At 39.2% G+C, this 13,747-nt stretch overlaps 2 protein-coding genes across 3 annotated transcripts; both read left to right on the top strand.

The window, feature by feature from the left end:
• The first annotated feature begins 2,225 nt into the window (after window positions 1-2,225).
• LOC111224860 (microsomal glutathione S-transferase 1-like) lies at window positions 2,226-5,925 on the top strand. 2 transcript variants are annotated; one of them, XM_022749547.1, is made up of 4 exons: window positions 2,226-2,309; window positions 3,810-3,942; window positions 4,433-4,524; window positions 5,483-5,925. In XM_022749547.1, exons 2-4 carry the CDS (start codon window positions 3,826-3,828, stop codon window positions 5,727-5,729), a joined length of 456 nt encoding a protein of 151 aa, XP_022605268.1. In that variant the 5' UTR covers window positions 2,226-2,309; window positions 3,810-3,825; the 3' UTR covers window positions 5,730-5,925. The 2 variants fall into 2 exon arrangements, with proteins under 2 accessions (XP_022605268.1, XP_022605267.1); XM_022749546.1 differs by lacking the exon at window positions 2,226-2,309 and adding an exon at window positions 2,696-2,783.
• Window positions 5,926-6,254: 329 nt separating this feature from the next.
• Window positions 6,255-10,410, top strand: LOC111225040 (microsomal glutathione S-transferase 1-like). Its single transcript, XM_022749785.1, has 4 exons — window positions 6,255-6,298; window positions 7,056-7,199; window positions 7,311-7,402; window positions 8,071-10,410. The coding sequence occupies exons 2-4, from the start codon at window positions 7,071-7,073 to the stop codon at window positions 8,315-8,317; spliced, it is 468 nt and encodes a 155-aa protein (XP_022605506.1). The 5' UTR covers window positions 6,255-6,298; window positions 7,056-7,070; the 3' UTR covers window positions 8,318-10,410.
• Window positions 10,411-13,747: the final 3,337 nt, after the last annotated feature.

Below are 13,747 nucleotides of genomic sequence, written 5' to 3' on the forward strand. Positions count from 1 at the left end.
TCTCACCTTCACCTTCACTGTCACCTTCCAAACCCTGATTATATGCTGCCAAATTTATTGCGCCCCACTGTACCTATGCAATTCCATGCACTCAGCATTCTGCTGCCATTGATTGGCTGCATGTGACAGTGCTTCAAGTAATGTGGACACCGCTGTTGATCAATAAAAAAATGTATGTGCCTCGACCCTAGGAGGCATTCTGTAATGAAATCAATAGCTGTGCTTGGCTTCTGGCATTAAGATCATTGGCCAGGCTGTTATTTAGTCATTGTTGTCCTACACCAGCAGCAAAACCTGGCTACCATAAGAAATCAATGGCAGCATATCGCAGCCAGCATCCCAATTACTGGCAGGGCTGGTGAGAAATCAATGCAGCTTTTTGCCATTACTACTCCTTGTGGGAAATCACAAGACATTATTTTTACTTGGAGAAACTGCTGCACAAAGGAGGATGCCGGGCTGCAGATATGTAAGATCCATTAGAGGCGCTTAGCTTCCATGTCGTGATATGTGATCGTAACGTATTGATCATTGGCAGCTCCGGACAAAAAAAAAAAGAAAAAAAAAAAAAGAATCAATTTCAACTAGTAAACTGGTTATTGCAGATAAATTAAATGTTACTGCCAAAAATCTTTATATCTCTTCAACTGACACTGCTGAGGACTAAAATACAAACACAGACGGGCATTGTTCCTGCAGAGTTCAAACTGGATTTTTTCCTTCCTTCACTGGATGTTTCTGTAGTAAAACTCTGTAGATCTGAGCTGATCACACAGACTCTGAGGACTTAGATTTACATTTTTGAATTTCTTCACAAAACAACATCATCCTGCCAAACAAACACCAACAATCTTCCTGTTGTCTTCTGCCTACCGCTTATGTTGTAAAACTTGACTGGTACTGGAAGCTGTGGTCCTGGACCCGCTCTGCTCCTCCTGTCAGTTACTGCTGCTAGATGCACAACTATATGAAGCAAATGGGATTTTAACTTCTTTTTTCTGAGCCAGACCTTTATGTTTGTTTTTGTTTTTTTAACTTTATCATTTATTTAAAACAAGTCAACAACAGTCCACTGCTGCCTCAGTGTTTAAACCATGATAAAGATACAAACACATAAACTGTCATTGTGTGGATGGAGCTTTGGGACCGAACAGAACGTAATGAGCTAGAGAGGGGCTGACGGACATATAAAACCAGAGTGGACAGAGCAGCCTGCCACAACACAGCCACATCTCTCTCTCTCTCTCTCTCTCTCTCTCTCTCTCTCTCCCTCCTATTCGCTCTCTGTCTCCTCCTGATGTTTTATTTTTCTCACATTGAGCCACTGGCCCACTGTGTTTTAGTCATCACAAGAGTAGTTGACAAAAGTGTTGTGAATATTTCAGTCAAACTTCAACAAACTGCTTTCTAAAAAGATTCCACCCAACTGATTTCAGGCTAAAAGAAAATTAAAACCAAAATAAGGCGCAAAAAGAGGTTGTATGATTCATGATGCAGCTTTGCACAGATTGTGTCTGGTCTGATGTTTTTAGTTTAAGCAATACATCCAGACATGAATATTCTCCCATATTTCCAGGAAAAACATGGCACCGTTACCAAAATGATTAAACAGAACTGTTCTGGTAAGACTGGCTGGACGGGCCTGATGACAACACGCTGCCGCTACCTGCTCAAACTCACTGGCAGCTCCACTCAAGAAAACCTGCGGACAATTCCAAAATCTAACAGGGGTGAGACCTTTTTAAAGATGTAGATCTTTCCCCTGGGTATGGGACTTCAGTGAGGAAGAACAGGTGATCAACATGAAAGCACAGGTACTAACAAAACATTTTCAAACTGTAACCCTTACACAAATCCCAAATCAACTCTCTCCTAAAGATGTTGTGCTGCCTTTACCTTTATTTATCTATCTATCTATCTATCTATCTATCTATCTATCTATCTATCTATCTATCTATCTATCTATCTATCTATTTACCATCTAACATCTTTAAGCAAAAGTACAGAAATAATAAATACTCTCAAATAAAAGTCATAACATTTGAAATAATCATTTGTTTTTCCTGTGAAACACTAACAATAGTTATTCTAATTTGTCATTTTCTAAGAGAAATACCTTGTGAACGCAGCACACTCCTGCCAGATAGCCTCAGCACGGCGGGGGCCCTACTAAGGGGGTAGTCTACTGAGGGGGGTGGAAGCAACGACAAATAGGTCACAGTGACCCCTCTGGCTGGTGCTGCATAAGTCGAGAACCCGCTTCCTTGGCAGTGGTGGGGGCTCGTCTCTGCTCAGAAGACACAGACCAGGTCAGAGTATTTATTTATTTATTTATTTTAATTTGCTGCAAACAACAAACACATAAAACTTTATTGAAAACATGAAAGTAAACGAAATATGCATGTAAAGCATGCCCCTCCCCCACCCACCCGCTCCACCAGGGGAAACCCGTATCAGTGGGGCAACAGACTTCAGTTGTAATATGACTCCAGCTGCAGAAACAACAAATCAAATGTTCAAGATCACAACTTTAAACCTGATGTGTTCTTAAACATGTTGAGCTTTTGGATTTATTGTTTATTAGTATGACAACACATGGTCCTCACATGGTGAGACACACTGACACTCCCACACACACCCACACACACACACACACACATATACAGGGAGTTAAGCATTGTCACTGTACTGGCCCCGCCCCCCTGACTCTCTGGGTCACAAGTCAGATTGTTTTTATGCAACAGATTCTTTCCTGCTCCATTCCTACAGAGTCACCACAGGACGTAAGTTGAGTTCTTAAACTGTAAATACTGTAATATTGTATATTAATGAAAATAGAGCATTTATACATTTATGCATGTTGGCTTTCTGGGAGTGTTGTATTTAGAAAAGACTTTTAAATACACCTATAAACTAAAACTAGTCTGATCAGTCAGCAGGGCTGTGTCTGTTTCAGCAGTTTATTATGTTATCTTACAGACAGGAATTTACAGGTTTATGGCACAAATACACTGTGAGTAATTACAGTGTGTATGAGTGGTTTATTGTTTATAAAAAGACATTCTTATTCTGCACTTCTGAAGGAGTTTTCAACACCTTTATTTTCACTTTTCATGTACTATGTCAAATCAAGTCAAAGTTTATTTCTGTAGCACATTTACAAACAACCTCAGTTGACCAAACTACTGTACAAACTATACAAATATAAGTATCGTCAACAATCCCTATTAACATAAATCATCAATAAATATGAGCTAAAATACACAATGTGTTTTTATTTAAAAAGCAGAGACTGTCCTGTAAAAAAGCGAGCCCATAGCTCATTTGTGCAGCAAGTAATTATGACTCATAGTTACACTTTGTTGCTAGGCGACATCTAGTGGTCGTAGTAATTATGGCAGGAGCGTGGTGTTTGATTTCCATGTAAAACTAGCTGTTTATATTGTAACCATGAGTGTAATGTTGGAGAAGTACTTATTTTATCCCAAATCAGGATTTTTTAAAAACCTAACCAAAACATGACTGTAGGTGCGCCGGTGTCGGTACAGTTCGCATGTTTGTTATTGTATTAATGACAACCAAGGTCCGGTACGCCCGCCGCTGTGGGGGCGCTATTTGAGGAGACACTCCTATGGGTCATATCAGAGGGTAGAAAACAACGACCTTTATGGTTGTTCAGGTTGGAGGACTGGTTGTTTATTGAGGTTATAAACATCTGTATATGCTACAGATTTCATTTCAAAACTAGAAATGGATTTAGATTGTGTGAATTTGAAACTAACTTGCGCCTTTTCCTTTTTTTTGTCCAGCTGTAAAGCAGCAGAGATGGCAACGCTGATGGAAAATGAGGTCTTTATGGCTTTCACCACATACGCTACCATCGTCATTCTGAAGATGATGCTGATGGGGCCCATGACTGGATATTTCCGCATCACCAGAGGGGTAGGTTACAGTAGTAGCGCCTTCAACATCTGTTAAAACAAGATATGTCTCTTTCTTTTTGCGTTAGTTTTCATGATTTTATGCACAGGGTATGTAAGGTCTCTGGGTGTGTTTAGCCCAGATTAGCCTCCTAACAACTTCAAAGCCTATAAGAGTTGTGTTGCTTTTTATCCTGGTAAACGGGATGGAAGATGATGCAAGAAATAAAAAATAAAAAAACTCGAGATCCACTGTGTCTGGCACTCTGCAGTGCTGCAAAATGAAAAGTCATGTATACAGTCAACCTGAGGCACAACACAGGTTGTAAAAGAGAATTAACAAAAGACATTTGTAAAAAGGAATCACAAATTAAACTTCATTATTATATTCACTGAGCAGCTTTTGCATGTTCTCCTCATATCTACATTAGAACCTTTCAACCTTACTTCTGGTGTGCAGAGGTAAACGCTACAGACTTTGAGTCAGTGCATGTATTATCCCTCTCATTTAGGCTTTCTCTAATGAGGAAGATGTGAGCAGAAAGTCGGTAGAGGAGAAGAAGAAGCTCCTGAGGACTCATCCAGATGTAGAGCGTGTTCGAAGGTGAGATGACTTGGTCCTGAAATGCCAATGCTACAGTCACACTGTTCACTATTTTACTAGAAAGTTGCGCTGGACATCACTCAAACTATAAGAGAGATACATTTTTCCTCACTGATATAGGTTTTGAAGTGTCGCAACACTTGAATTAAATTTTTAGACTTTGCTAAAATTCACCATTTTTCACCATTTTTACTCCATTAAAAAGTTTGAGCTGTTTTGTTTCTCACAACAAACCGATCAATCAACACTGTATCTTTTAACTCTAACCTTTCCATAAAATTAACCACGTGTTTATCATTGTAACCATGATGACAAATGTCCTCTGACCTTAACTCAAACCATGATCTTTCCCTAAACCTTACCAAGTTGGTTTTGTGCCTATACCTAAAGGAGGTATGTGTAAGTTTTGCTATTGCTACATAGCTAATGTTAGCATTATCAGCTTTTTACTTACCAGTCTTGCCGGGAGCTTTAGCCCTTGTTGCATTTACAAGACAAGAGGTTATAATACGTCCTCTGTGCAGCCTGGACCCTACAGTGACTCGGTATCGGAAAGTGACAAGATGGGCCAGGCTATCTGGTTAGCATGCTAACTTCAGTATATGAAAAGAAGTGATAGACATAAAAGCTAAACAAGAGGGTTACTTTCCACCTCTGGAGACAGCACTTGGTGAGAAAAGGAATCAAGCTTGATCCTGAACTTGCAATACTTCCTCTAGACTGGTAAGTAAACAGCTGTTAATACTAACACTAGCTATGTAGCAACAGCAAAACTTATAAATAGCTCCTTTAACCAAACCATTATCATAGCATTGTCGCATCATTAAAGGCTGGATGGATGGATGGATGGATGGATGTAATCAATGTAATAAATCGTCATAAAAAAAGATTGTAAATTCTATGGATGTTAATAGAGTAGGTTAATAGATAGTCACATTGTATTTTGTGTTGTTACCAGGTGTCACCAGAACGACCTAGAGAACATTATTCCCTTCGTGTTGGTCGGCTTGCTCTACGCTCTGACTGAACCTGAGCTTTCAACCGCTCTGCTTCACTTCCGGCTCTTTGCCGGCTCGCGCATCTTCCACACCATCGCCTACGTGGGTGCTCTGCCTCAGCCCAGCAGGGGTCTGTCCTGGATAGTGGGCATGCTGGTCACCTTCTCCATGGCTTACAGGGTGCTCAGCACAGTTCTCCACCTTTAGAGAAAAAACACCTGCAGTCCTTGACCTCTTCTACACAAACTTACATTCCTGCATGAAATGTGAATGTTTTTATTCTCTACAGCTTTCTGTGAGCTTGATTGTTAAACACTCTTTGTGTGTATTCTTTGCATTCCCTTTGACTTGCTGGAGCTATTGATGGAAAATGTATTTTGAATAAACCTTTCTGTTAACTTTGTGTCCGTGTAATTACTTCTCAAGGTGATGGAACAGGTGATAAAACTCTGTGCCGCTGTGAATGACTTTAAAATTTTCTAAAGTGCAAGTGTGTCTGTAAAAGAAGGTCATCCATGTAAAATGAGTAAAATACCTCATGTTACTTTAAACATAACAGCACGTCCTATACAATGTTCAGATATGAATTTAACTTGGTTGGAATGTGCAAGTATCAGTCAATCTGTCTTTTGGCAATAAGAGTAAAAGTGCACTGTGTCATTCCAGTTCAGGGCTCCTCCCACAGATTACACAAGCTCAGGATGAATTACAGGCATTTATCGCCAACTGATCTTTGGACTTGTCTTTGCTGATCACGGTGACTCTGCAAAAACAAGGTAAGATCCACACACTGCATCCTGCACTACATAAACTCTTAACTGCACACCTCATAATTTTCTAGCCTTTGCTAAGAGAAATATATGTATGTTATTGTATTTATAGTTAGGAATTTATTTATTTATTGATATCTTTTGTAACATTATTCAACTTTACATGTTCATGAAACAACTTTGAAATTTGTTCTACTTCATGTTGGTCAATGACGACTGAAATGTCTGGTGCTCTGTTCCACTGAGGGAACTATGGTTCATTTTAGCTTTATCTACTATGTTGTGCTGGTCCCTGTTCCTCTTTCTAATGAAACAGGATTTGCAGGGTGCAGGACACACTTTAATTCAAATTGTGCTTTAGTATTGCATATTTTGAAATACCAAAAACCAAGTCAAACAAACTGATCTGTGGTGGACTTTTGGGGCCATTTTGCCCAGGTGGTCTTCCAGTCTTGCCTCGCTATGAGCCCGTGTCGACCCACGTCCTCCTCAGTGACCATTTTTAGCTAGTGTGTCAGACTGGAGGCAAACAAAGAAAGACACAAAGCGTGACGAAGGAAAGTGATGACGCATTAAACACATAGAAAATATGAACATGTACGACGTGCTGTGGGTTAATGTTGCTCAGCAGATCACAGGTCAGCTTCCTTTGCTATAAGCTTTGTACAGTACGCTGTAATTGACAGGCTGTAATGTTTGACATGAAGATGTTCTGACGTCTAAAGTGTAGAAGCATTAAATATATATTCCTGTTGTTCCACAGTGATTTCTCACAGGGATGATATCACCACTGAAGAGTATGATGGACAGCCAGGTCCTCCAATCATTTGCTACTTATGCCACTATTGTCGTCCTGAAGATGATGCTCATGTCACCTTTGACCTCTTACTTCCGCCTCACAAGAAAGGTGCTTTTTTTCACCTAACTGCCCTATAACAGTATACAGTGTAGTTTCATTCATAAAGACAGACAGTGTGAGGGAGCCTGTGATCTGACCCGCTCTTTAACGTCTCTTCAGGTGTTTGCGAACCTGGAAGACACCAAGTTTGTTTCGTCAGCTGAGGACAAGAAACTGGTCCGCACAGATCCTGATGTGGAGAGAGTCCGCAGGTACGAACAACACCTGATGTCCCGAGAATAGTGACATTTAACAAGAGCTACTCGCAAAGGAACAAACAAGCTGTCTGTGTGCTGGTACTGTTTCTGTATGGTAAATTGTTTCTTCTTAGTTTCTTACTTCAAGTATGATTTCAGTCTCCAATTTTTAAATGAATCCACAAAACATTAAGTTAATTAAAAACACAAAGTCCCATTCAAACCCAGGACAAGACAAATAATAACACAAGTATTCACTTTGGATGAAAGCGTCTGCCAAATGACTAAATGTAATGTAATGTAAATTACTCATGACCATGGACACTTATGAATCTCTTACCATAATGCAGTGGTTTCCAAACATGGGGGTTGGGACCTCCCAAGAAGTCGCAAGATTAATCTTAGGGGTCATGAGAGGAAGGTGAAGAAGTACTTAATATTTTTAGCTCTTCAGGAAACTAAAAATTATCCAAATTCTTTGGTGTCCGTCTGTAGACTGCTGGTTAAATCTAAAATACAGGATAACACATGCAAGCTGGTGGACGGAGCAGTGAAAGAAAACAGAACAGGCATGATGATGCACAAATATGATTGGATGACATTAGACAACACAGCTATGAATGAGCCAATCATTGTGAAGCATACTTACACTATGCTTCGTATGTGTTGTCGTTGCGGTCCAGGTGTCACCAGAACGACCTGGAGAACGTTATTCCCTTCGTGGTGGTCGGCCTGCTCTACGCCCTGACTGAACCTGAGCTTTCAACCGCTCTGCTTCACTTCCGGCTCTTTGCCGGCTCGCGCATCTTCCACACCATCGCCTACGTGGGTGCTCTGCCTCAGCCCAGCAGGGGTCTGTCCTGGATAGTGGGCATGCTGGTCACCTTCTCCATGGCTTACAGGGTGCTCAGCACAGTTCTCCTCCTTTAGAGAAAAAACACTGAACACACAAATATATACAGACTTGAATTACATTCATGTTTGTGTGAATTCTACCTTTACACTATTTTGCAGGAAATCTATTACTGTGAGACAATGTTAACTCCAGGATCAATCACCCTGCCAGTCTTTCTTTGCAGTGCATGGCAGCATTTTACCCAGAATGCATCTTATAATGTTTCAGTATCACAAATTTTTTGTTTATAAAATATTCACAAATATATTAAAAAACACATTGATTAAACTTAAAAGTATGTGAAACTGCACCTTTTTATATTTTTAATAAAACAAAGGAAATGACTCAGGTTAAAAATATAAAGGACAGGAGTGCAACACGAAAACATAAAGATTCATCCACCAGCTGATGTTTGAGTGACTCTCTGTGCCACTACTACTGCAGTCAAATGCATTTACATGGACAGGTGACAGATTCAGCAGGATCTCTTGGTCACAGGCTGTTTCTGGGCAAATGAGTTCAAAAAGTAAAATGCTGTACTATATTAGTGTTACATATGTACAGGTTTACAAGTGGTGGCCTGCTAGTCTCTAAACTATGTCTTTGTTTTATATGTTGCTTCATCTATTTTAAACACTAGCAGCCTCTTGTCTTAAAACAATTAGCAATAGATATGAAACAACAGTACATTACACAGTAGGAAACAAATGACGTGATTAAGATGTTCTACTGAAAGGTCGTCACTGTAATTCTTCACGTAAACCTCTTCATTTGAATTTTGTCTTTGAAGAACATGAATCCAACATTGCATCTGATTTTTTTTCTTTCTTTTCCTTCGTTACCCATCTTGATGTTACGTAGGTTGTCATGGCAGAACGTTCCAAGTAACCATAAAGGGTCACAAGTGTTTACAAGAGTAGCATCACTGTAGAGTCTGTCCTCAGATGACCCTCACATGTATGACTTCACGTATTTGGTCCCACAGTTACTAATAATAAAAACATCAAAAGAAAGCATCATAAAGACATGGAGACATACAATAATTATGAATGTGTGGAACTCATAGTTAGTTGATTATTGTCTGATTCATAACGATACAGTGCAGAGCAGATTATCACATATATATCAGTGGTAATGGCTTGAATCTTTTGAATTTTTTTATTGGTTAACTTTCCTCTTGTAAAGCTCATGTAAAATTTCTAAGCATTAATGAAGACGAACAAACCATCACGAATGCATTATTTACTGTAATTCACTGAAGAACTAATTATTTATTCATCAGAATAAGTAACACTTTGAATGATGAACAAAGCATTCTCAGGTTCACTTGTTTATCCTCAATCATGTGTCAGGATCTTTCAGGAAAGTTGCATCAAATGACATTAATGAAAAAAAACTGAAATTTATATCCTACTCAATTTAATATGGAAACATAAATCATACTGATAATACAGAAGGCAGTTCATTTTATTTTGTAACAGTGTCCTCAGTCAAGATGCGTCCTATGACATCAGTTGATCTGAAAAATAAATGAAAATTACGTTTCTTCTTGCTGGTAATAACACATTTTAAAGGTAAGCATTAATAATAATAATAATGATAATAATAAAAATAGCAAAATAGAAACAAAAATACAAATTACAAATACAAATACGAAATAAATTTTTTCTATATATAGATGCAGTTATATTACACAGCATGTGTCTGAAACATTGAGATTTCAATCGTATTTGAATGTCCAGATTTTCATATTTAACTTAAATCAATTATAAGCAGCAGCAGCAGCATCATCAGTAACAGCAGCAGCATGTATTAACAGTAAAAGTTAAAGTTAAAAGAAAATATTTTCTTTTTCTTGCTGAACTTCCATTCTAATATATTTCACCTTTTCTACTTGCGTTAAAACGGTATGTTTTTTCACTGTCGTCATACAGTTTCCTCTTTTCCTCTAATTAGCCTGAGACAGATGCACAACGCATGAGTGACATTCATCTTTTTCGCTTTGATCTGTGTGAGGTTCAGGTATTGTGAACAAAAAATTCCCACATTTTATTTCTCAATGACACAACAGGCACACGTGTAGATTTTGTCCCTTTCAGCAGCTCGTACAGTAAAACCATTAAACTCATCCTGCTTCTTGTCTTCTCTGAATTTTTCTGACTGTGAAAGATAAAGTATTATTTAAGAAGCTACTGGTATTTTTTTTTTTTTTTAGAGTATTATACTATTATTGGAAACTGTGAAGCGCATCTGCATCTTCATGTATTTTACATTGTGGCGTCTGTAATTTAAAGTGGATGCTTTGGCTTCATGTTTCCATGAACAGCAGTTCTCCACGTTTGATTTAGACTTCATTATTATAGCAGAAAATTAGCTAAAAATCAATATGAGTCTTGTTTTATCTGTATTTTTGATATTAGAATACACATTTGGTTCATTATTCATTTCCTTTACTGACTGACACAGAGATAAAAATGAATCATATTTTGATTCCCTCAGCAGCTGATGTCAGAATGAATAATGTGTAATAATGTGCTGCCAAATGATAAAACAAACACAAAGAATGAAGCCATGTGAGATTAAAGAGCTGTGTCTGGAATTTACAGTTTATGTTCTGTGCCATAAATGTGTTAATTACTGCACATAATTTGAGTGTTTTTATTCACTCCTACATTCAGAGGTGTGGGAGTATTCAAAAAGAAATTGTACCCATGCTGTGTTTGTGGGCGATGGAGAGCAGGAAAGACTGAGACGCTGTAGAGGCCTGTCTGTCTTCCACTAGAGGGAGGCATTTTAAAAGTCAACTGAGTTGCTCCTCATTAGGAGTCATTTATGGACCAGGTGCAGCTCATAAAAGTGCTTCAGCTCAAGCTATTAACTTCATTAGCTTTGCTGAAAACATTCCCCTGCATATCCGACAATGCAGCTTTTAAACACTCTGCCAGGTGTAACGTATTTATGCGGAGACTCGGTGCTGAACTAAATGCATGAAACAGCAGCAGCTTTAGTATCATTTAACCCAATTTGATCAGATTTTTACACAGAGTAATTGTCGTCATCAGATTCCCACTTGCGTTCGCTGCGAGGAAGTAAAGTGTACTGACATGTTTGGATGTGTCAGCTGCTGATGATGAATGCCTCGCGCCGCACATGAAGGTGACTGGCTCCAACACAGAGCAGTGAAACCCATGGGTGGGCACTGTAAATAGTGGAGTGAAATTACCATGAAGGCTGCTTTTGGCGGCTGCTCGTCTGCATTGTGTCCTGTCCCTGCGTAAGGAGAAGAGTTTTATAGGAGCTCATTTGTTCGGGACCCTTGGCCCTCCAGGGTCTGTCATTCCTCAGACAAGCCAGGCATTTCACAGCTTGGCTGGAAGGGGAGGGACACCCACAACCATCTTCCATAACTAACAGCGTCAGACACACCCAGGAGCCTTACTCATACTACATGCAGTGTATCTTCAACCCTGTCTACAACCTCTCCAGTGAATATGCTCATATGCCACTATTTTGTATTAGGACAACATGTTTAAGCAATTCTGCCTGGATTATATTTATCTAAAAAAAATGTATCTGTAACAATATTAATATGAAATATTTCTGCAAAATGTTTCTTTTCAAGATATTCTATCGATCTTCACTTTTTAAAAAAGTCAAGCTTGAACAAATTTAAACTAACACTAACACCCATATAATGTCTTAAAACATGTGTTCCCTTGGAAGTTGGGTTAAATTATAAGTATCTTAATACTCATCCTTACTTACACTAGGCAGGACATGAATCCAGTTTTGAAAGTAAACACATAAAGGTCCCTCATTTCTCTGAGTGTTTACCTGAAATCTGATCAGAAAACAGTCAGCCAATCAAAAGAGAGGCTCTGAGCCTACTGTAAAACTACACTGAGATGGTTTTGGGTACTAAAAACCACAAATATATCTTCTCACGAATATCAAAATAAAACACCAAGAAAGGTGTAAAATTCGGGACCTTTAAGGGAAAATTATACCAGGGTACCGTGAGAGGTCATGGGAAATACAATGAATTTCATCAGCTTCTTCTGTCAACGACAGGTCCATGAACTACCTCAAAATTTAGGACCACAAGGACTGTACCAACTTACAGATGTTGCGTGGAGCACATCTGCATATCCAGAAAACCAGTGTGGTATGTACAGAGCTGCATGCACATCCAGTGTTCATGCTGCCGTCCAACCTCCATGTTCAAGGCTCTACCTGTCACCTGCTCTCCACACTTATCCCTGCTGCTCAATATGGACATCACACTTCTTCTTCCTGCACTGGCCCTGAATGCTGCCACTGAACATAATGTGTATTGCTAATGCAGACTAGTTTAATGAATGTTTTTTGTATGAGAGAGGCTTGCTGTTTGTGTAAGTACGGATCGACCCTGTCTCCAAATAATTATGTTCATATTCAACTAATTTGCAAACTTAAAGGACTCGCTTAATGTCAGTTAAATTGTTGAACGAAAGACCTTGGCAACCAAAGTAAGGAAAAGAACTAAAGGTACCTCTGACTCTGTCTTAACTGCAAGCTAAGTTTAAAAATGAACACATCCCAAGAAGAGTGGGAGAACTCAACGGACACCCTTAACAATGAGGAACTGATTCTACATCACAGATTTGTCTGAACGTCTAGAGTTACGTCTACTTTCCGCAGCTCAATGATTGCTTAGATGTTCCAAATTCCTTAACTTTTTTCCTTAATTAAGGAAACCTTTTAGGAGATTCTGTGCGACACCTTTAAGTAACTCCTTCAGTTAAGGAGAAAATAAACCTTAAGTGTCATACTTAAGTAGAAAAATTGAGATGTTTTTTCCAACTGGCCCCTTGGTGTTTCGGTCCTGTAGCTTTGTCTGCTTAACCATCCACCTTGACCTACTCTGCTTCCAGACCTCTGAACCACTGCCAACATCTCTGATTCATTCAGTTGGTAGGTAGTGGGTCCGGTTGTGCTCATTGACAGCTGGAGAAACAACTGACCAATCAGAGCTTTGTAGGTAAGACTGGGGATGTGTACCATGTAATTTCAGTGTTCAATTCCAGCCGGGGATGAGGGTGTAGCCCGTTACTCAGCCACATCCATGAAAAGTAACCACAAAAAAAAAAAAAAAAATGGCCTCAAGTGTGAATAAGACTATTAGTGAGAAGTGACATAGATTTGCATTTCAGTTTGATTACCAGCGCTGCCCTGATTGTGTTCTCAACAAGATCATCGGACGTTTCCATTGATCGTATCTGCAGGCACAAGATGAGAGAGGACTTTTTATTGTTCTTTTCCTAATCTTAACCTGGTGTTTCAGGAGCCTGAACTCGTTAGACACAGGACGGAGACCAGTGATGTGGTTCGTGCGCCGGGCCGTCCACTAGAACCTTCTCCCTGCAACTTCAGTATAAAGATGTCATGCTCCAAGCAGCAGTTAGTTTCCATCATAATATATCTGT

The sequence above is a fragment of the Seriola dumerili genome, unplaced genomic scaffold (genome assembly GCF_002260705.1).
Source record: "Seriola dumerili isolate Sdu_G_001 unplaced genomic scaffold, Sdu_1.0 BDQW01000138.1, whole genome shotgun sequence".
Taxonomy (NCBI): Eukaryota; Metazoa; Chordata; class Actinopteri; order Carangiformes; family Carangidae; genus Seriola; species Seriola dumerili.